The 23113-nt window shown below is 40.2% G+C and overlaps 2 protein-coding genes across 4 annotated transcripts; both read left to right on the forward strand.

Moving 5' to 3' along the window:
- The first annotated feature begins 1423 nt into the window (after window positions 1-1423).
- LOC132849141 (gastrula zinc finger protein XlCGF57.1-like) lies at window positions 1424-14702 on the forward strand. Of its 3 annotated transcripts, none has more exons than XM_060875364.1 (3): window positions 1424-1558; window positions 2786-4074; window positions 11693-14702. In XM_060875364.1, the coding sequence occupies exons 1-3, from the start codon at window positions 1519-1521 to the stop codon at window positions 13313-13315; spliced, it is 2952 nt and encodes a 983-aa protein (XP_060731347.1). In that variant the 5' UTR covers window positions 1424-1518; the 3' UTR covers window positions 13316-14702. The 3 variants fall into 3 exon arrangements, with proteins under 3 accessions (XP_060731347.1, XP_060731346.1, XP_060731344.1); XM_060875363.1 differs by lacking the exons at window positions 1424-1558; window positions 2786-4074 and adding exons at window positions 10185-10317; window positions 11182-11294 and having other exon boundaries at window positions 11412-14702; XM_060875361.1 differs by lacking the exons at window positions 1424-1558; window positions 2786-4074 and adding an exon at window positions 10185-10317 and having other exon boundaries at window positions 11412-14701.
- A 1253-nt stretch (window positions 14703-15955) lies between these two features.
- Window positions 15956-20195, forward strand: LOC132849143 (zinc finger protein OZF-like). The gene is made up of 2 exons (XM_060875366.1): window positions 15956-16105; window positions 17211-20195. Exons 1-2 carry the CDS (start codon window positions 16066-16068, stop codon window positions 18539-18541), a joined length of 1371 nt encoding a protein of 456 aa, XP_060731349.1. The 5' UTR covers window positions 15956-16065; the 3' UTR covers window positions 18542-20195.
- The last annotated feature ends 2918 nt before the right edge of the window (window positions 20196-23113 follow it).

The raw sequence follows: 23113 nt of genomic DNA on the forward strand, positions 1-23113 counted from the left end.
GTTTCGAGCTGCCCCGTGGTCAGAACCTGATCAGACTCTAAGGTTTGTGAGCTTAGCTGTAGACGTAGCATCCTTTACTCCTTACATGGGGTGAATGGGGGGTTTAGAAGCCTTTATTATCGCCACATACAGTATACATTACAGCACAGTGGAATTCTTTTCTTCACACACCCTAACTTAGGGGGTAGGGGTCAGAGTGCAGGGGCAGCTATGATATAGTGCCCCTGGAGCAGGGAGGGTTGAGGGCCTTGCTCACCAGTTGAGCCACCACTGCCCCTAGTTGTCGGGTTTATGGAATGCTTTATTGAAGGATTATTACCTGCCTTAAAATAATCAATTTCAGAGGAACCATGTGTGAACCCAAATCCATAATCATCTTGGAATGTGATTTAATTTCCTTCCTGGATTTTAGCTTTGGCCTTTCTGTGCAATCCCAAACTGTGGTGTCTGAACTACATGCTGCATCTTTAAGATGATCCATACTGAGGCTCATGAGGTACATTTTCAGCTTCCAGGAATTTTACACCTCGGCTGCTTTAATCAGTCATGCAGCAGAAACAACATTCAGCCTCAGATATTTGGGCTGTTGTATAATAGTGGATTTATGCTGTATTGCTGGGATACAGTTTTGTATTGATGTTTCTTCCTTGTGATGCAGCTTTCACTTAAGAAGACTGATGGATCGTAGTAACTCCACTTAACTTCTAAAACTTGGAGGCTTGGAGGATCTAGACTCACCATTGCATCAGATATTAATATGTAATTATTATTAGAGATTAACATTAACTCATTATGTCTTGATGTTTCTCATTGGGTTTCTGTTTATTTTTGCGTTCCAGCTGTTTTCCACCTAGAAATAAATGAGGCCATGATGCCCCCGAAAAGCTTCAGTAATCATCTCATACAAATGCAGACTGACGTAACCATTGTTCAGATTGTGGAAAGAGTTTTACTCAAAAGGGCCAACTTAAAACACACCAAGGAATTCATACAGGAGAGAAGCCATGTTTGTCCAGCCAGCACATCCCACAGATGCTTAATCAGATAAAGATCTGGGGAATTTGGTGGCCAAGACAAAACCTTCAATTCTTCAATTTCTCAAACCATTTCTGATTAATTTTTGCAGGGGGCAAACATAATGGTGAAAGAGGACACTGCCTATAGGGAACACTGTTGCCATGAGCATGTATGTGGTCTGCAACAATGTTTAGGTAGGTAGGCACATGTCAAAATATAGTACACATGAACTCCAGAACTTAAGGCTCCTAAGAATTTCACTCACCAAGGCACATGTGCTGTGGTGATGTTACAATAAAAGTGACTTGACTTGCACCTTTTTACCAAACCTCCCTTTATTGCCCAAATTCTCCAGTCCACTAGGTGGTGGTATTTAGCTAGCAACCTACTTAAAGACTGAGGGAAAAGAAGAAGATGCTTTTTCTGAGTAAACCAACTGATCTATCCATCACAACCTGAAGCTTTTTCTGTCTGGATTTGAATCTGAACTTAAACCTTGGTATGAAGCAGTGGTTAAATGTCTCCAGCTTTAATTCCCCAGGTAAGTTAAAGTGGTTCTTTGAGTTCTACATTTAGACTAATCTTACATTATCTTAGCCTAAGCTAACTGTTTAAACGTTGTTTTTGGGGTTTAAACGTAAAAAGCAGGTTATTTTACACAACTTTATCACTTCAGGTTAAACAAGTAAGGAAGCGTAACTGCTAAAGTCTTAATTTCATCTTAAAATCAACTTTATTAAACAGTTAAGCCTTATCTACCTTTTCCTCACCTGTTTCATAACACTGTGTCCCAGGGCTCTCACGTTTTGAAGACAGGCAAGAGTGACATATTTTAAATATGTCTAAAGCTGACCCCCACACCCCCCACCCATCAAGAAAATTTATGACATAAAACATTCCCAAAACTTATTATTTAAATTACATATTAAATTATACAATGTAGTGCTGGTGGTTAGTAGCCTTATTTTTCTGAGATTTAATTTATGATGCATCCATTATTTTATAAAATGTCAGTGAACCGGGGCCCCCTGGCACCATCTCAGGGCCCCCAGTTTAAGAACCACTGACCCTAGACTATTTGTTCTGAGCAGGTGGTGTCAGTGAACAGGCTGTAAAACTGTTAGCAAAGTTACAGACACTCATGAAAAACTCCTGCTGATGATCTGGGAAACGTCTCTAACAGCAGTCACAATGTCATTGTTTGTGTCAAACAAGTTGTGAATTTGTTGTAACATTTTGGGCGCTGCGGCTTATTAAATATATGATAAATAGTACGTTTTTCTGCGTGACAAATACAATGTGTGGCGGGAGAGTGTAACAAAAAAACAGAATGAGTGACTGTCATGCTCAATGCATGATACATGAGAGCCCTGGTGTCCTCACACTCACTGGCCACTTTATTAGGATCAATCATGCAATCAATCATGCAATTACCTAAGCAGCCAATCATGTGCAGCGGTGCAATGAATAAAAATCATGCAGGTACAGCCAGCAGCTTCACTTAATGTTAATTAAACATCAAAATGAAGACAAAGGGCTGGTGTGAGTATTTCGGAAACTGATGATCTGAGATTGATCTGAGATCTGATGTCTGTAGAGTTTAGACACAATGGAGTATATATAGAGTTTACACAGAGAGTGTATAACACCCCAAACCATGAAACCCCCCTGAAACTGTTAAATTTCTGACAGTGTGTCTAACAATGTGCTGCATTTTACCTTTATTTAAAAAAACATAGTTTTAACGTTGTATTTTTTTTGTCACCAGAAATGAACAACACTGTGATAGTCTTCTCCTGCTCCTTGTGTCCTCTATACTACACATCTCAAATTGATCTTGATGAACACACAGTGACATTCCACCAAGGGAAATTAGGAGAAATTAAATATGAAAACATGATGCCTTCAGGAAGCTCCAGTAGTGAGCAGAACACTGGTGGTAATTTACCAACTACCACCAATCACAAACCACTGGAGGAAGAGCTTCACCAATACACAGAGTGTGGGAACAGTTTTACTCAAGTGGTTGATCTCAAAACTCAACACCACCTCCATGCAGGAGAAAAGCCGTACAAGTGTTCGGAGTGTGGAAAAAGTTTTAATCACAGGAATACTCTCCGACAACACCAGCGTATTCACACAGGTGAGAAGCCATATCACTGCTCAGAGTGTAAGAAGAGCTTTAATCACCATACAAATCTCCAGACACACCAGCGCATTCACACAGGAGAGAGGCCGTATCACTGCTCAGAGTGTGAGAAGAGCTTTACTCATCACAGTGCTCTCCAGCGACACCAGCTCATTCACACGGGAGAGAAGCCATATCATTGCTCACAGTGTGGGAAGAGTTTTAATCGGCAAACCAACCTCAAAACACACCAGCTCAGTCACACAGGAGAGAAGCTGCATCAGTGCTCGCAGTGTGGAAAAAGTTTTTCCCACAAAAGTGGTCTCCAGACACATCAGCGCATTCACACAGGAGAGAAGCCATACAGTTGCTTAGAGTGTGGCAAGAACTTTGCACAACTGGGTCATCTTCAGCAACACCAGAACGTTCACACGGGAGAGAAGCCATATAGTTGCTTATACTGTGGAAAGTGTTTCGCACAAGTGGGCCATCTTCAAAAACACCAGACTGTTCACACGGGCGAGAAGCCGTATCGCTGCTCGGAGTGCGGAAAGAGTTTTACTCAGCCGAGTACTCTCCAAGCACACCTACGTATTCATACAGGAGAGAAGCCGTATCAGTGCTCACAGTGTGGGAGGAGTTTTACTAAGCGAGGCACTCTCAAAGCACACCAGCGCATTCATACAGGAGAGAGACCTTATCAGTGCACTCAGTGTGGGAAAAGCTTTACACACCTGCTGAGTCTCCAGATACACCAGCGAATACACACCGGAGAGAGACCCTATCACTGTTTACAGTGTGGGAAGAGCTTTATTCGCCAAACTTATCTCCAGATCCATCAGCGCATTCACACGGGAGAGAAGCCGTATGTCTGCTCACAGTGTGGGAAGAGTTTTAGTCAGCTGAACACTCTGAAATCACACCAGCGCATTCACACAGGAGACACCTCTGACGCACTTGATGCATTCTAATCACAGTTCAGCAAGCGATTTACTTACTCTATAGCTAGATAAAGAAAAACAACGTGTTTAGGCCAAAAATCGGATAGTTACAATCTGTAGCATATTGATTGTTCATTCCTATCTGTTGCATGCATGACCAAGAAAAGCACCATTCTTTAACATGGGAACTTCCTGGGTTTGCCTCTGTTCTATCCTTGTCAGGCTTACATGGCTTAAATGACTAAGTTATTTATATTTGTTGGAATACACCTAATTAAATCTGTCAGAAAACATAAAATAATGACAGTCCAAGCGGATGGGATTGGTCAACCTCTTCTTGTCATGTGTATAATTGCTCTGATACCGTCCAAGTCACCTGTTGAGTTTTTTTGTGATCTAGACATAATAAATTGATCACTAATGTTCAGGCTTTTTAAGCTAGCCAACTAGTTTTTAACAAACTGCATCTTGACCCCTACCCAGGTCTCCAAGTGTTATATACAAGCAATTTTAGAACATATATCAACATAGTTCTCCTTAGAAATGTTCATGTGTACTGTTATTAAACCCCCCATCAGTACTTGGTGGCGCATCCTTTTGCCTTTATAACCTCTAACAAGCGGTTTTCATAAACACAGACAAGAACATTGGCTTTTGAAACCTATCTTGTGTGGTGTCTCATTTTCTATGTGATTTAAATCTGGAGACTGAGAAGGCCACTCAAGGGCATTCATCAACCAAGTTTCGGTTGATATGAGAGTGTTTTTGGGATCATTGTATTGTTGAGGAATCCAAATGTCAGCAAGGTTCAAGTTCACCGCAATCCTTTTCCAAATTGGCTTGATCTGAAAATCCATGATGAATGTTACCGACCAAGGTCGCCACTTCCTGAATCAGAAAAACATCCCCACATCGTCCTTGACCCACCTTGGTGCTTGACATCCATATGGCCATACAGTTCTGGTTTTGTTTCCTCACTCCAGGTCTATTCAAATGCCATATTCCAGTCAACCTCTTTTGTGTTTCTGGGCAAGACTGGGATCTGTGGAGTCTGGCCATGATGTGATCTTATAATCAGATCTTATAATCTCATGTACTTACCCAGAGAGACTTAGAGAAGTGCTTTTGAAGTTGCCATCAATTAATACTTTGATACTGGTTTACTAAGAATACCATCAGTCTAAAACTTTGATAGGGGTTCTTCAGATTTTGCAGTTACCCTGCAGACTGTCTTCATTTTCCTGATGAAAAGGTTAAGTCCTCTTTACAAGATTTTGGTCTTTCTTCCAAAGTCATGAAGGTTTGTGTCTGAACTGTTAAAAATCATGTTCTGCAGAAATGTTTAATGTTCAAAATCCTTGCTTTATTTGAGGTTTGAATATTTCTGCTTGTAATTGTATTTATTTATTTATTTCATTTTTTTGTATTTGTGCCACATTTGAAAGTACTGAACATGACATTTAAAGGCTTAAAATACTTTCAGATCTTTCTGGTCAGACGTTTTGGCAGTAAGTGAAATTCTTCAGAGCCTGAAAAATACAATATGTTGTTTCGAATGGTATCCAGTAACAGTTATATGATCTTATATTATTTTAGTATAAATACTTTATTATTATTAAGTTCTGCTCAAGATTTAATTTTAAATTCAATTCAGTTTTGTTTTTTTTGCACTTTTAACAAGGGCCCGAAAACTTGAAAAGGTGTCAGTTCTGGAGCATCTTTATGATCTGGAATGATCTTGTTCACTGTAAGGACCTCATTTATCACTTCTCACACCTCTTCCAGTGGATAAAATGCGTGTGGTTTTATAATCACTGTAGCCTGTATTCAGAAAAACTGTGTTGATGTGTGTATTGTCTTCTGACTGTTTAAATGTTACTTGTATACCACTTGAACTCATAAATATTCTCAATAATAACTCCTTAATAGAAATAAACCTGCCTTCTTCTTATTATTATTCCAAGTCTGGTCCAGGTTAAAACTCAAACGTTGCAGGTTACAAAATGATATAAAATGCCTGCTTCCTTTCCTTTTGTTATGCTCTGCAGACAATAACTTTATTTTTTTCCTAGTGAGTGCCATCAGACCTTGTTGCCTTCACTGCCTTTTTCACCGCAGGCCTAATTTTAAGCCTCTTGCTTGAAAACGACATGCTCAAATTCAAATGAGTACATCTCAAAAACTACAAGGTGTATTTGAATAATTCTGGTATAAAGGTATTAAAGGTAACATGTGATATTGATTAAAAAAAATATTTTAACATAAGTATAATAATCTCCAATGTATCTCAGGGGCTCAGTACTTGGTCCTCTTCTTTTCTCCCTGTATACTCACTCTCTTGGTGAAGTTATTTCCTCACATGGGTTCTCTTACCACTGCTATGCTGATACACAACTTATCTTCTCTTTCCCACCCTCAGATGCCACAGCTTCTGATCAGATGTCTGGTAGAAATATCATCGTGAATGACGGCTTATCAGTTAAAGCTCAATCCTAGCAAAACTGATCTGCTGATCATCAGGTGATTCATCCCCAGGTCATGATATTGCAATATCCTTGCACAACAATCTGATCTCCCCTTCAGCCACAGCTCACAACCTTGGGGTAACCATGGACAATCAACTGTCCTTTTCCTCTCATGTTGCTAATGTGACTCGCTCATGTCGGTTTCTTCTCTAACACATTAGAAGGATTCGGCCATTTTTGTCCACACAGGCTGCTCAGGTACTTGTTCAGTCTCTTGTCATCTCAAGCCTGGTCTACTGCAGCTCTCTATATGAACACAGCCTGTCCTCTACAAATGATCCAAAATGCAGCTGCATGTCTTGTTTTCAACCTGCCAAAGTTCTCCATACCACCCCGCTGCTGCGATCCCTCCACTGGCTTCCGGTAGCTGCACGCATCAGATTCAAAACACTGATACCTCATAGCCCTCATCACTCCTCACACTGCACCCCGCACCCTCAGAGCTACCAGAACTGCTCCAATGGTCCCACCATCACTCAGCATAAAAGGTAAGGATACTATAAGACCCTTTTCTGTTCTGGCACCAAGGTGGTGAAATGAACTTCCCCTAGGGGTCCAGACAGTTGAGTCACTGGCTATTTTCAAACAAAGGTTGAAGACCGACTTATTCATGAAACACTTCGACTAGCACTTCCTTTCCTGTTTGTTTTATGAGTGTAAAAAAAACAACTTTACAGTGATTAAGGCTCATGGTGTCTTAAGTCTGTAACCTAGTGAACCAGAGTTAATGTATTCAATGTTAGAGACTTAAGCACCTTTGTACGGAAAGAAAAAAACAGCAAAGAACTTGTATACTTGGACCCCCAGGTCCAAAAGGCAGATCTGGAAATAGAGATTCTGAAACAAAAGCTAAAGGTGAGTGTATGGTCACAGGTGAATTCTAGGAAGTATTGAAACTATATTAAAATCTAACCTTTTTTTTCGTCCATGAAAGGACGTGCCATTTCATTCCCTTTGATGCTCTCTGTGTAACTGAAATGTGGGCAATGAATGAGGTGTTTAAACGTCGCTTCCTCTTTAAAAAAGGGGGAGGAGACCGAAAGAAACTCTGGGTTTACTGAAGAAAACCTGCTCCCGACCAGGTTAGGTTCACAGAGTAAGTTACTATGGTAACTGACTCTGAGTATAAGTTACCTCTCTTTCAGAAACGGGCTTAACTTAACCTGCTTTCCCGGGTTTAACATACCTCCCTTTCTGAAATGGAAAACCCAGAGTTTCCCTCATTTCAGGGTTAACATACTCAGAGTTTTCACTTAACCTGCTTTCTGAAACAGGCCCCCGGTGTACTGCATCAGCTATATATGGCTGAAGTGACAATAAAACTTGACTTGACTTTACTTGAAGGATGTTCAGTAGTCTGTCAGAGTGGTTTAAACTTTATCAAAGTATTAGGAGGTGTAATAAATATCACGCACTGCAGATGAATGTATGCAATTGATCGTAGAATTTTTGGTTTACAGCATTTGGCTGATGCCCTTATCCAGACCGTACAATGTACAAAAGTGCTCTTAAGTCTCTTGATAAATACATTAATACTGGTTCACTAGGTTACAGACTTAAGGTTTTATTTATTTTTTATTTATTTTTTTTTTTAAATGTACACATAAGAAACAAGGGAGAAAGTGCTAGTTTAAGTGTTTAGTAGGTCTTCACTTGTCATTTGAAGATTGAAGATATCCAGTGACTCAGCTGTTCGGACATTTAGGGGAAGTTCATTCCACTTCATTCCACCATCATTTGCAGAGGATGAATTGTCTTCATAGGCAGACCTGACAGAGAGAGCTCAAAATGTTAAGAGACTGAACAAGTACTTGAGCAGCCTGTGTGGATAAAAATGGCTGAATCCTTCTGAGGTTGTAGAGACGAAACAGACATGAGCATGACATATTAGCAACATGCAAGGAACAGGACAGTCAGTTGTCCATGGTTACCACATGGTTACCATAAGGTTGTGAGCTGTGACCAAGTATTCTACTAATAAAATTATATTATTAATTTTCTCCAACAACATGACCTTGTTAAGCTTTTTGGCTGTAAAAAGAGACAGTTTTTTGTTTACACCTTATGGACTTTAGTTAAAAAAGAATCATCTTGAGGATGATGTGGGTTGTACAACTGAACAGCTCACTGTCTGATATTCTTAACATAATCGGTATCAGGGTGACACACAGCAGTGGTACCTGCTTGTGTGGAGTTTCACATGTACTCCATTTGTTCCTGTGGGTTTCACATCAATGACAAAAAGATGTGTGATTGTTTTCCTGTGGTTTGCATCCTAGGTGAATTCCTTCACATTGTGCCATGTGATGCCAGGATAGGATCCAGATTGAAATTAATCTGATTCTGTATCAGACAGAGAGAATGGCTGAAAGTAATCTTTAAACCAAAAAAAAAAAAAAACAGTTTACTCCAGTAGGTGGTGGTAAAACACCTTACAAAAGGAAACAACATTCAGTCTCAGATATTTAGGATGTTGAATAATAATGGCTTTATGCTGCACTGCAGAAATACAAATTTGTTTCAGTAAACGGGATGCACATACTTTGTGTCTTAAATGTAAAATTATTTTAATTATTAAAAAATTAATTATTGATGTATTTTATGTTTACACTTAAATGAAACATACCGATTTGACAATTACGTTGGTATAATTTGTATGTGATTTGAATTTATATGCAAAATGACTGTCAACAAGTTAATTGAAAGCACTTATGTAATTGTGTTTGCCTTGAGGTTTATGCAATTATTATTATTATTATTATTATTATTATTATTATTATTATTATTATTATTAAATAATTTATTATTAAAAATTATACATTTTTATGAACAGCAGATATGTTAATCCCTCTGCACTGCTCTTCTCTCTTTCTACCCATGCCGAGACACCCAGACATTGTACCAGCTCCGATCGTCTTCCGTGCGATGAAGTTTTTGGACCTCCACTGAGATGAGACCGACTCTGTGAGAATCCTGAGACATCTACAGATCTACCAGCTCCAGTTGGACTCTATGATACTAAGAGGAGATCTGAACTCCATGTGATCCCTACACCAGTACAACACTTGTCTGACTGTATATTTGTAATCACACCATCTAGTGTCACCCATATGAGGATGAGGTTCCCCTTTGAGTCTGGTTCCTCTCAAGGTTCCTTCCTTTAACAATTAAGGGAGTTTTTCCTCCCCACAGTCACCTGAGTCACCTCAGACTTGCTCATTGGGGATAAATACATATACATACATACATACATACATACATACACACTGTGAACTATATATATTTTGAATTTTTATTATATTAATTCTTTATACTACTCCTTATGTTTATCTTCTGTTCTATGTTTGTTCTGTAAAGCTGCTTTGAGACAATGTCCATTGTAAAAAGTGCTATACAAATAAACTTTAATTGAATTATTATTATTATTATTATTATTATTATTATTATTATTATTATTATTATTATTATTTCTGCACATACATTCTCTGAACAGTTCAAGGTGGTACTGACACTGAGGCATTCTACTGGTCATTTCTGATGTTTTTGCCCCAAACTCCAGTCCAGTAGGTGGAGGTAAATCAGTGTATGTTTTCGAGCTGAGCTTCATCTTTACATAAAAACCTTTCGGACTGCGACAGTTAAATGTCATCGAGTTGAAAACAACAGCGTTTGAGTGGGTTAAATGTGTTGGGCTTTAAATCCTAAGGTAAGTGAAACTGGGTGTCAGGGCTGCTGACAGGATTACGGTTAATAACCAACAGACAAAATCACTGACCGTCACTTAGAGACCGTGTTTAAGGCCTGAGTGGTGTTTTTTTTTAATTAAATTAAATATTTTATCGAATTATTTTTGTAGCTGTGGCCATACAAATGTATACAGATGTCAGTGCAGCTTCAGATATTTCATCCTTCACTCTTGAATCTGGATCATAATTGTGGACATTTGCCTCTTTTTTTCGCGTTTACTTTAAAGATTAAGTTGCAGCACGCGCACACAATTTAATTTAATTTATTATTTCTGCTAGGCACGTGCTGCACGTGTTCGTTTTTTTTAGTAATTGTTAAACGAAATAAAAACGTTGCCCTGTCTCTCTCTCTCTCTTTTTTTTTTTTTTTTTGGCCAAGACTCGCAAAATCCTTTTCCTTAGACACAGCTCCTGTTTAATGTTGTGTATAGTTTTAATAAGCACAGGTGTGTTATTAAAGTTGATTTTGTTAGCTAGTAGACACCGATTATTCGTTAGTCAACAATGAATGGACGTTGTATAGACTGTAGGTGATTACAAACATGCGTCACAAGTAACAGCTAACAGCTGGTAGAACAATTGACTCACCTCTCTAATGTACATTTTAAAGAATAAAACCAGGGTGGAAAAAGTAGAAGTCGTGCCTTCCTCTAATCACAAAACAATATTCCAAAAGTTGGGACTGTTTTATTCATTAAAAAGAGATCATACTTTAGATCTATTTATATGCATCATCCAGGAAACAAGTTACTTCTTGCTACCATTTATATTACAGTAGCTACAATCATTCACTTTTATATCTTTTTTTCTCTCTCTGTTTTCAGGTTAGTAAGACAAAAAATAAATGGGTTGGATTGGAACTTATTTATATATGGACAAGCTGTTATAGGAAGAGAGTTCATTATGGTGTGATGCAGCCCAAGGCGATAACAGAGAAGTTATTACACATATTTACATAACAAATATTATGCAAAAGCAGACACCTTAAATGCTTCCATTTCACGTTTAAAAAAAATTGGTATTGACACTTTTCTTTCTCTTTTTTTTACCACAGAAATGAACAAAAGCAAAAAAGTTTTCTCCTGCTCCTTGTGTCCTCTTTACTACACATCTCAGATTGACCTCTACAGCCATGTCGAGACATGTCACTATGAGAAGTCAGGAGAAATTAAATATGAAAACATGATGCCAACAGGATGCTCCAGTAGTGAGCAGAACACTGGTGGTAATTTACCAACTACCACCAATCACAAACCTCTGGAAGAAGATCTTCGCCAACACCCAGAGTGTGAGAACAGTTTTACTCAACTGGTTGATCTCAAACCACAGCAACACTTCCATACAGGTGAGAAGCCTTACCAGTGTTTGGAGTGTGGGAGAAGTTTTAATTGCCAAGCAAATCTCAATGTACATCAGCGCATCCACACAGGAGAGAAGCCGTATAAATGCCTAGAGTGTGGAAAGAGTTTTGCACAGTCAGGTCATTTTCAACAACATCAGCGCATTCACACAGGAGAAAAGCCCTATCACTGCTCGCAGTGCGGGAAGAGTTTTACCCGTCAAGCGAACCTCCGAACACACCAACGTATTCACACGGGTGAGAATCGTCATTGCTGCTCAGAGTGTGGAAAGAGTTTTACTTACCGAAGTAATCTGGAAATCCACCAGCGCATTCACACTGGTGAGAAGCCGTATAATTGCGCACAGTGTGGGAAAAGTTTTGCACAAGTAGGTCATTTTCAGCAACACCAGCGTGTTCACACTGGAGAAAAGCCGTACAACTGCTCGTATTGTGGAAAGAATTTTGCGCAAGTGGGTCATCTTCAACGACATCAGACTATTCACACAGGAGAGAAGCCTTTTCCATGTTCACAGTGTGGGAGGAGTTTTGCTGAAAGTGGCACTCTTAAATCACACATGCGCATTCACACAGGAGAGAAGCCTTATCATTGCTCACAGTGTGGAAAGAGTTTTACCAAAAGTGGTACCCTGAAGGCACACATACGTATTCATACAGGAGAAAGACCGTTCCAATGTTTACAGTGTGGGAAGAGCTTTTATTGTCGGAGCCCACTCTTAATACATCAACGCATTCATACGGGAGAGAAACCGTTCCACTGTTTACAGTGCGAGAAGAGTTTTTATTGCCGGAGCCGCCTCCAAATACATCAGCGCGTTCACACAGGTGAAAGACCGTTTCATTGCTTACAGTGTGGAAAGAAGTTTTATTGCCGGACTCACCTTCAAATACACGAGCGAATTCATACAGGAGAGAGACCGTTTGACTGCTCACATTGTGGGAAGAGTTTTTATTGCCGGACCCATCTCCAAATACACGAGCGCATTCACACAGGAGAGAAGCCCCATGTTTGCTCGCAGTGTGGAAAGAGTTTTAGTCTGGTGAGTACTCTTAAAGTACACCAGCGCATTCACACAGGAGAGAAGCCGTATCATTGTCCTCAGTGTGGAAAGAGCTTTGCACAAGTGGGTCATCTTCAACAACACCGACGCGTTCACAAAGGAGATAAGACGTATCCTGGCTCACAGTGTGAAAAGAGTTTTGCACGAGTGGATCAGCATCAAAAAGACAAACCTGTTGACATAGAGTTGTCGTATCGCTGCTTACAATGTGGTAAATGTTTTATTAAAAGTGGTGCCCTCGAAGCACACATGCGCATTCACACAGGAGAGAGACCGTATCACTGTTTACAGTGTGGCAAAAGTTTTTATTACTGGACATATCTCCAAATACATCAGCGCATTCACACGGGAGAAAAGAAGTACATCTGCTCACAGTGTGGCAAGAGTTTCAGTCTGCTGAGTACTCTCAAAGTTCACCAGCGCATTCACACAGGGGAGAAGCCGTATGTCTGTTCACATTGTGGCAAGAGTTTTAGACTGCTAAGTAATCTCCAAATGCATCAACGCATTCATACAGGACAGAAGTTATGTCTCTGATTACAGTACATGAATATTTTTTCTGAATGCATACATTGCTCAATAACTCGATAAAGTAACGGTACCTGTCTTTTATTTTACACAAGTAGAAGTCAGTGTCTCATATAAAGCTTGCAGAACAAAGAAGTGCCCCATTCACAGGTGTGCACTGAATACTTACCTTTGTCCTGCACAACATACTGAGTTTATAATTTAGTCTTTTGTTTATATTTTCAGGAATATTTTGCAGGCTGGTTCATACACTTAACTGAGCAGAAGGGCTGTTCGAGACTGTCTGTGGAGGTAGGTGGGATGCTTCAGTATCCCCTCTGGAGCAATTAGGAGTAGAAAACCTTTACAGAGACCTACTCTATATGGCAACCACAGGTATCCTTGACCTGATAATGTGCAAGATGCTTTTATGAGTGGGCACTGATTTGTGAGTCCTTGCTAAGCAGTATATATTCAGCTATAATATCCCAAATTCATCAAGTTATCACAAAATGGTCCTGCTCTTTTTTGCTTCCAACACATCAGCGAGCACTAATTCTTTGCTTGCTGACAAATATATCCCACCCCTTTACAGGTGCCATTTTAACAAGATAATCACTGTTGGTCACTTCACCTGTTAATGGTTTTAAAGTTATGATTGGTCGACGTATTGAGCACCTGGGACATGATTTATCCCTTCAATTATCACAAATACTTTAATTCAGATGTTTTTGTACCTCTTCCTTTGTGCATATATGCCAGTATAATAGTATATGTAAATATAAAAAATAAGTAGTTTTGGAGATCGCCAGCACTTCGAACAAAGCATTTGAAAGGGTTGTTTTTCTTTCTTTTTGAATATGGGTCTTCTTTTTGTCTAATTAAATGTTCTCTAGAACCGGGGTGTTCTGTCTTAACATTTGTCCCACTCTATACTGTCGCTCATTGTAGAGTCATTGGGTCAAACCTGGCCACCTCAACATAAAAGGTCTTCTAGGCAGATGTATAGCCCTGTAATAACTAGCCAGTAGGGCAGGAAATGTAAATACTAGAGCCGGGGTGTCCCATCTTAATAGAAAGGGTCCGACCACACAACAGCCACACCTGGTTACACCTGTTAAATCAGTTGATACTGGCTTTTAATAGATTGAGGTTTCTGCTTGTTGGGAATGAAAACACTACTTTATTAGAATGTGCACGTCCTTGCCCTACTGGCTAGTTTTGTTGTTGTTGTTGTTGTAGAAGCAAACTACATAAAAATTCTTCAAGAAAAAAATTCTTTTCTTTGTGTATTTTCTCTGTATAAAAACTAAAGTCGGTCATGAAAACTCTGTATTTAAATCTCTCTCTGCATTATCTGTGACACACGACAATTCAGATATTTCCTAATAACTATGAATAATAAACTAAGAAAGATGTAATTATTTTAAACAATGAAAATACATTATATATAAAACAATAATTTTACAAGTGTTGACTCCATTTTACTTTTGTTGTTTTTGTTTTCCTTTAATTGTGGTCAGACAGGAAATTGTTCGACTATGCTAACAAAGCTAGCTAAACTTGCCTTTGGTCATTGCCTTTGCAGAATGATGATAATGAACTTTACATTTTCCCAGTTGTAGTAGAGTGTGTAGTTATAATTTAAACTATCCTGTTACTTTGCAGTTTAACAAACTGTTAAGTTTAGCATTACATGTCATGGGCAACTGCAGACATTCATTCATTCATTCATTTTCTACCGCTTATCCGAACTGCCTCGGGTCACGGGGAGCCTGTGCCTATCTCAGGCGTCATTGGGCATCAAGGCAGGATACACCCTGGACGGAGTGCCAACCCATCGCAGGGCACACACACACACTCATCCACTCACACACTAGGGACAATTTTCCAGAGATGCCAATCAACCTACCATGCATGTCTTTGGACCGGGGGAGGAAACCGGAGTACCCAGAGGAAACCCCCGAGGCACGGGGAGAACATGCAAACTCCACACACACAAGGTGGAGGCGGGAATCGAACCCCCAACCCTGGAGGTGTGAGGCGAACGTGCTAACCACTAAGCCACCGTGCCCCCCACTGCAGACATAATAATAATAATAATAATAATAATAACCTTTACATGGTGGATTGCACTGGCCACAGCATTAGATAAATGCATACTTAATTATGCTTTAATCTAATCAACTTCTCAGCTAGGAAGAGACAAAACATCAAGCCTTTAGGTGTATGGGTGAACAGCACAAGGGCTCCACTCCTGTCTGCAAAGAACAATAGACTCACCTGAAGATCGGGGAAGAAATGGTCTTTTTCCAGTTTGTAAATAGTGTTTTTTTTTGTTAGTGTTTCCACTAACATTTCTCATCACCAATGTGTTTAGACCCAACAACCCGAAGCTCACTTAATTTTTTTACTTATTGATATGTACAAAATCACTAAGATGGCACGTTTACCTTAGTCTGATGATTTTATTTTTTGTGCTGCTGATTAGATAATTGCCCTTTGTGGATAAGATTGGACACCGCTGGTGTAGGTGTAATAAAGTGCCCAGTTAGTGTAGCTATATTTAACAGGAGCTTCCTGCATAGTACTACACCTTTTTACCAAACCTCCCTTGATTTCCCACATTCTCCAGTCCACTAGGTGGTGGTACTTAACTACCAACCTACTTAAAGACTGAGGGAAAGAAGAAGACACCTTTTCTGAGTAAACCAACTGATCTAACCATCACAACCTGAAGCTTTTTCTGTCTGGATTTGAATCTGAACTTAAACCTTGGTATGAAGCAGTGGTTAAATGTCTCCAGCTTTAATTCCCCAGGTAAGGTAAAGTAAATGTGGTTCTTTGAGTTCTTCATTTCGACTTAGCTTAAGCTAAGATAATGTAAAATAACTGTTTAAATGTTGTTTGTGGGGTTTAAACCTAAAAAGCAGGTTATTTTACACAACTTTATCACCTCACGGATAAACAAGTAAGGAAGTAAGGAACTTCCTTTTTTCTCACCTGCTTCATAACAGTGTGTCCTCACGCTCACTGGCCACTCTATTAGGAACACCTGTTCACCTTATCAGTCATGCAATTACCTAAGCAGCCAATCATGTGCAGCGGTGCAATGAATAAAAATCATGCAGGTACAGCCAGCAGCTTCACTTAAAGGTGGGGTGCATGATGTTTGAAAGCCAATGTTGACATTTGAAATCACCAAAACAAACACACCCCTAACCCAAATGGGTGTCACCTGTTTTGATAGCTCCGCCCCACACATACATACGTGACCCAGGCAACTATTATGGCGGAACCTGCTGGGGCAGCTGGTCAAGGTTTATTTTTTCAGTAAATGAACACAATGAGCAATACTATGGTAATACAAATGTGTTTTTGTAGTACTGTGTGTTGTACACAGTTGTTGAAAGGTTTAGCTCCGTTTCATGCCGAAGACGACATTCAACACCTAGAACCCAAGGCAGAGGTAACGGTAGGTATCCACCATGTTAGTGTTTCAGTCGCTTTCCGCTAAAGTCAGACATGCACACTGAACACTCTTTCCACTGCATATTGAGAAGACACGCCCATTTCTGCTAATTGGCTACATGTTTGTTTTGTTAGTCGGCCCGACTCAGTTTTCTAAAGCATCTCTCAAACATTGTGCACCCCTCCTTTAATATTCATTAAACATCAAAATGAAGACAAAGGGCTGGTGTGAGTATTTCGGAAACTGATGATCTGAGATTGATCTGAGATCTGATGTCTGTAGAGTTTAAACATAATGGAGTATATATAGAGTTTACACAGAGAGTGTATAACACCCCAAACCATGAAACCCCCCTGAAACTGTTAAATCTCTGACAGTGTGTCTAACAATGTGCTGCATTTTACCTTTATTTAAAAAAAACATAGTTTTAACGTTGTATTTTTTTATCATCAGAAATGAACAACACTGTGATAGTCTTCTCCTGCTCCTTGTGTCCTCTATACTACACATCTCAAATTGATCTTGATGAACACACAGTGACATTCCACCAAGGGAAATTAGGAGAAATTAAATATGAAAACATGATGCCTGCAGGAAGCTCCAGTAGTGAGCAGAACACTGGTGGTAATTTACCAACTACCACCAATCACAAACCTCTGGAGGAAGAGCTTCACCAATACACAGAGTGTGGGAACAGTTTTACTCAAGTGGTTGATCTCAAAACTCAACACCACCTCCATGCAGGAGAAAAGCCGTACAAGTGTTCGGAGTGTGGAAAAAGGTTTAATCACAGGAATACTCTCCGACAACACCAGCGTATTCACACAGGTGAGAAGCCACATCACTGTTCGGAGTGTAAGAAGAGCTTTACTCATCAGAGTGCTCTCCAGCGACACAAGCGCATTCACACTGGTGAGAAGCCGTATCACTGCTCAGAGTGTAAGAAGAGATTTACTCATCAGAGTGCTCTCCAGCGACACAAGCGCATTCACACAGGTGAGAAGCCGTATCACTGCTCACACTGTAAGAAGAGCTTTACTCATCATAGCGCTCTCCAGCGACACCAGCTCAGTCACACAGGAGTGAAGCTGCATCAGTGCTCACAGTGTGGAAAGAGTTTTTCCCACAAAAGTGGTCTCCAGACACATCAGCGCATTCACACAGGAGAGAAGCCGTACAGTTGCTTAGAGTGTGGCAAGAACTTTGCACAACTGGGTCATCTTCAGCAACACCAGAACGTTCACACGGGAGAGAAGCCATATAGTTGCTTATACTGTGGAAAGTGTTTCGCACAAGTGGGCCATCTTCAAAAACACCAGACTGTTCACACGGGCGAGAAGCCATATCGCTGCTCGGAGTGCGGAAAGAGTTTTACTCAGCCGAGTACTCTCCAAGCACACCTACGTATTCATACAGGAGAGAAGCCGTATCAGTGCTCACAGTGTGGGAGGAGTTTTACTAAAAGAAGCACTCTCAAAGCACACCAGCGCATTCATACAGGAGAGAGACCTTATCAGTGCACTCAGTGTGGGAAAAGCTTTACACACCTGCTGAGTCTCCAGATACACCAGCGAATACACACCGGAGAGAGACCCTATCACTGTTTACAGTGTGGGAAGAGCTTTATTCGCCAAACTTATCTCCAGATCCATCAGCGCATTCACACGGGAGAGAAGCCGTATGTCTGCTCACAGTGTGGGAAGAGTTTTAGTCAGCTGAACACTCTGAAATCACACCAGCGCATTCACACAGGAGACGCCTCTGACGCACTTGATGCATTCTAATCACAGTTCAGCAAGCGATTTACTTACTCTATAGCTAGATAAAGAAAAACAACGTGTTTAGGCCAAAAATCGGATAGTTACAATCTGTAGCATATTGATTGTTCATTCCTATCTGTTGCATGCATGACCAAGAAAAGCACCATTCTTTAACATGGGAACTTCCTGGGTTTGCCTCTGTTCTATGCTTGTCAGGCTTACATGGCTTAAATGACTAAGTTATTTATATTTGTTGGAACCTAATTAAATCTGTCAGAAAACATACGGTCGAAATGCGAAAAGGTCGAAGAGCGAATGTAATTATCCCATAAGAAATAATGGATACCCTATTAATCCGTTCCCGACCTCCACCGATACCCAATAATTAACAATTTTTGCCCCGTTTTTAGCAGTATTAATACTAAATAATACATAAAATAATACAGGTACATAAATAATATTGTATATAATACAGTAAAAAGTATACATTAAAAACTTTACAAAAGTAACAAAAAAAATGATTGTACTGTACTGTACTTACTCGTTAAGTCGCAGTGATGGCTTGATGGAGTGGGTGGGAGGAGGCTGAGTGGTGGTGTTAGTTTACACTTTTGTTTAAAGTGTTTGTTTTACACTTTAAACAAAGTATTGTGTATACAATATACACGCACTAAATTGTTATATTGACCGCTAAATAACACTAATATTGTTTACAAACCGAAGTTTAATTTACGATAGAGGCGAAGGCTGAGGCGAGACTGGGAAGATCCTTCCCCTCGCGCCACGTGGGTCGAGGTCGATAAGCAGGGATTTGGTCGTTCAGCGGGCGCAAATTTCGGTCGAAAGTTGATGTCCAAGCCGGTCGATAAGCGGGGTACCACTGTACTGAGAATGACATTTAAAGTCTTAACACATACGTATCTGGTTTGGATCTTTCTGGTCAGTTCTTTAGCAATAAGTGAAATTCTTCAGAGCCTGAAAAATGCAATATGTTGTTTTGTATGATATCCGGTAACAGTTATATTGTTAACAATGTTCACAGTTAATTCCTGTGTAAGACATATCTCTGAACTTGATTTATGAAACATAAACAATGCTGTGAAACTTGTACATACTTTAATAATCTATATACTGTATTAGACTGTAATTATGTAAATACTGCACAGCTTCACCATGTCCATCAAGTCTGAGAGATTTACTCCATTCATACTCAAGCTTCACTCACTGTCTCATGAAGTCTGTGCTGTCCATAAAGTCCTGCTCAAGATGTTTAAATTTTTCTTGCACTTGTAACAAGGGCTGAAAACTCTGAATGGTGTCAGTTCTGGAGCATCTTGATGATCTGGGATGATCTTGTTCACCGTAAGGACCTCATTTATCACTTCTCGCGCCTCATCCAGTGGATATAATGCTTGTGGTTTTATCATCACTCTAGTCTGTTTTCAGAAATGTGTGTGTTGTGTTTTGATGTTTAAATGTTATTTGTTTAGCACTTGAATTCAAACTGAATAGAAGTTAAGCCACCTTCTTGTCATTGTTATGGGTAGAAGGAGGAGTGCATATATTCACATGTTGAATTAATAAAAAATATGATCTTGTTTCTGAGAATTCCTGAGAAAGGCAACACACAAGAACTGAAAGTATCAGGTAAAAAATGGGGATTATGTTATGCTCTGCAGACAATAACTTTTTTCTTAGTAAACATCATCATACCTTGTTTTAATATCCACATTTAAAATCTGGATTAATTACTGCATGATTTGCAAGTGTATATATATTCTGGGTCATGGAGCACCACCCGGCGTGCGTCATAGCTTTGGGACCACCATATCCGGTATGGCTCACGGCTGCCGCTGCACTAATGGTACAGTATGTGTGGACTTGCTATTGGGCTACGGCTAACTAGACTGGTTTATGATCTTACCTTTTGCATTTCTTCCCCTTAGCCGATAGGGTCTAGTTTTCAGCCACGGTAGTTGACTTTGGCTGTTCTCCCTTCTGACGGCTTGTTCCTCCGATGGTGGGAAATATTTGGCCTTGGGGTATGTATGACAGGAATTCCGGTAGTGTCAAGTGACAGTAGGTGAACAGATCATTAGATGTTGCATTGATTTGATGCACTGTATAAAATTGCTTTATGTCCTTTCAGGTGGATTGCGGGGTGGCATCCTGCGGCACTGTTGTCCTGAGGCAAGTCTTTATTGCCGTTTTGTACTTTTGTCTTTACAGCGACCTTTGTTGCCTCTTGGTACTATTGTTGCTTGTTTTACTGCATATATTTGTCTTTGTTGTCTGTTCATTTTGGTTTTGTTTATTATTTTCCTTGTCTGTGAGCTGTTTATATTGGTGTTACGTGGATTGCTTTCTCTTGCACGTTCCTGCTTCAACGTGTGCTTCGTCAAGGCTGCGTATGCATCATCGTCCTTCGTCGTTTCGCATGGGATGAGTAGATCCTGACTTCATGTCCTTTTGTTAATTTCTATGGACTTTTTGTCTTGGATTGTATTATGCACATTACTTATGGTGAGCTTTGTAAGTGAGTTGTTTGCTATATTGATTTTTTTGAGTTGTGTTCCTTGTTTATGATTAACTGTTTATTTCCTTGTGTGTGTCCTAAGATTCAAGCCCTCAGGGCAGGCCTGGAGTTGTCCTCCCTTGCGGTTCTGCTCATTTTTAGACAATTTAGGGAGGTGGATTCTGAGCTGACTTGGCTCATGGTGAGGTGTTATAGTTGTCTATTTGTAAGTGTGTGTGTGTGTGTGTGTGTGTGTGTGTGTGTGTGTGTGTGTGTGTGTGTGTGTGTGTGTGTGTGTGTGTGAAGACAAGAAGGTGTACTGCCCATTTCTGTTTTAATTTTTTATGGTGCTTGATCTGCCCTGGTTATATAAATGAATTGAATAAAAGTCGGTGTACTAAATTTGAGCTCTTTAATTGATTTTCTAAATCTGCATTACATTCATGGAGAACTTGGCCACAATCTGGCATAGTTGACAGGTTTAATTAGATATAGGATTGGAGAAGTTTTTGCAGAGTGGTTTGTCTTTTGTATCTGTGATTTTCTTCTTTTTTTTCAAGTTTTGGAATTATATTTTGTTTTTGTTACAAGGACAGCAGTACCTTGGGCTGGTTGGGTTTGGAGCAGCCTGGGATCTGACTTTTGTTGCCTTCTTGGTTCTTTCTCTAGTGTGAAAGGAGGTATTTGTAAGTTGTAGATAATGGAAGAAGAGTTGCAAGAATCACACCATTTGGTAGCTCAACTTGGAGCAGATAATGAGGGGTTGCAGCATGAGCAGGGTAAATTTGTTAGTCTTTATGTGGGCCCTTCTAGTGAAATTCCATCTCTAGTTATTAAGCCGCCTAGTTAAGAGATGAGTTGTGTGAGCTAAGGCAGATCAAAATTGCAGCAGGCACAGTTTTATTAACTCGCCAAAAGTGTCGCCCTCGAACCCCACCTGATTGTAAGGGCCCGTTATTTGCAGAAGGTATCAGAAGCCTGGTCATTTTGCTGTAAGGAAGAGCGTGTTCTGCCTTATCCTCCCTTGCATTCTCTGAAGGCTCAGGGGCCATCTGGGCTGGACAGCCAGGGTTTACACAGCCTTTAGAAAACTAGCTCCCGCCCAACTGAAGTGCCACAGCTTGGGTGGTGGGAGGTGGCTCAGATATTAATGTCTTTTCTGATTCTGTTCCAAAACCTTATGTCAACCTGTCCAGATATCAATGTTTTTATTGGTGGTGTGTTGGTCTCGTGTTTGGCGGACACCGATTCGATGGTATCCACGATTAGTTGTTTTCTACAGCATTTTGAACCATGGGGTCATGAGCGTCTTCAGTCCTGTTCATGGTTGCAGCTTCTGGTGGCAAACAGCCTTTCTATTCCTTATATCGGGCACATGGAGATAAATATTGCCCTTTTGTGGTAAAATTGTTCCGCTGTCTTGAGTGCTGGTGGTCCTGAACTTTTTGAAGTTCTGTTTTTCAAGCTCTGCAACACTGCCATCAGAGTGGAGGTCAGTTTAGGGCTGTGGGCAAGGTTAAAGTGAGCGGTCCTTTAGAACAGTTTGCAAGTAGTTCGGTGCTTATGGAAACCTTACAGTCAGGGTTACCGGAAGGTTTGTTGCCATCTCCCTCATTGTTGTGGGTAACACTACGCACAGTGCACGTACCGGTGGTCAATGTGGGCATTTCAGATGTCTTGCTTTTCCCATGAAGAGTGTTGGGTACGCTGACCAGTGTACATGTACTCAGTTTTACAAGCAGGAGTTAGGGCCAAGGTTAGACCAGAGGTAGGTTCCATGTGTTCCCAAGCCATCCAGACAGTAGGTTGGAACAGATTCATGCAATGGATCTGTCAGTGTTGTCAGAGAGGGAGCAGAAGCCAGGGCTTTGCTTCAGAAGTACCAGACTACTTTCTCTGCTCATGAAGGGGATTTGGGATGTACCAATTGAGATTCTGCTTTTAGATGATATTCCTGTATGGCAAGGTCATCGTAGATTTCCCCCTTTTGAACATGATTTTGTGAGAGCCCATATTAATCAGCTCTTGGATACCAAATTCATAAGGGAGAGTAGTAGCCCTTATGCATGCCCAATTGTTTT

This window comes from Tachysurus vachellii, chromosome 7, assembly GCF_030014155.1.
Source record: "Tachysurus vachellii isolate PV-2020 chromosome 7, HZAU_Pvac_v1, whole genome shotgun sequence".
Lineage (NCBI taxonomy): Eukaryota > Metazoa > Chordata > Actinopteri > Siluriformes > Bagridae > Tachysurus > Tachysurus vachellii.

Coding starts and splice junctions, on each gene's coding strand:
- LOC132849143 (XM_060875366.1), top strand. CDS start 16,066: ATGAAGCAGTGGTTAAATGTCTCCAGCTTTAATTCCCCAG. Junction 16,106..17,210: donor CTCCAGCTTTAATTCCCCAG/GTAAGGTAAAGT, acceptor TTTTATCATCAG/AAATGAACAACACTGTGATA.
- LOC132849141 (XM_060875364.1), top strand. CDS start 1,519: ATGAAGCAGTGGTTAAATGTCTCCAGCTTTAATTCCCCAG. Junction 1,559..2,785: donor CTCCAGCTTTAATTCCCCAG/GTAAGTTAAAGT, acceptor TTTTGTCACCAG/AAATGAACAACACTGTGATA. Junction 4,075..11,692: donor CTCTGAAATCACACCAGCGC/ATTCACACAGGA, acceptor CCACAGCAACAC/TTCCATACAGGTGAGAAGCC.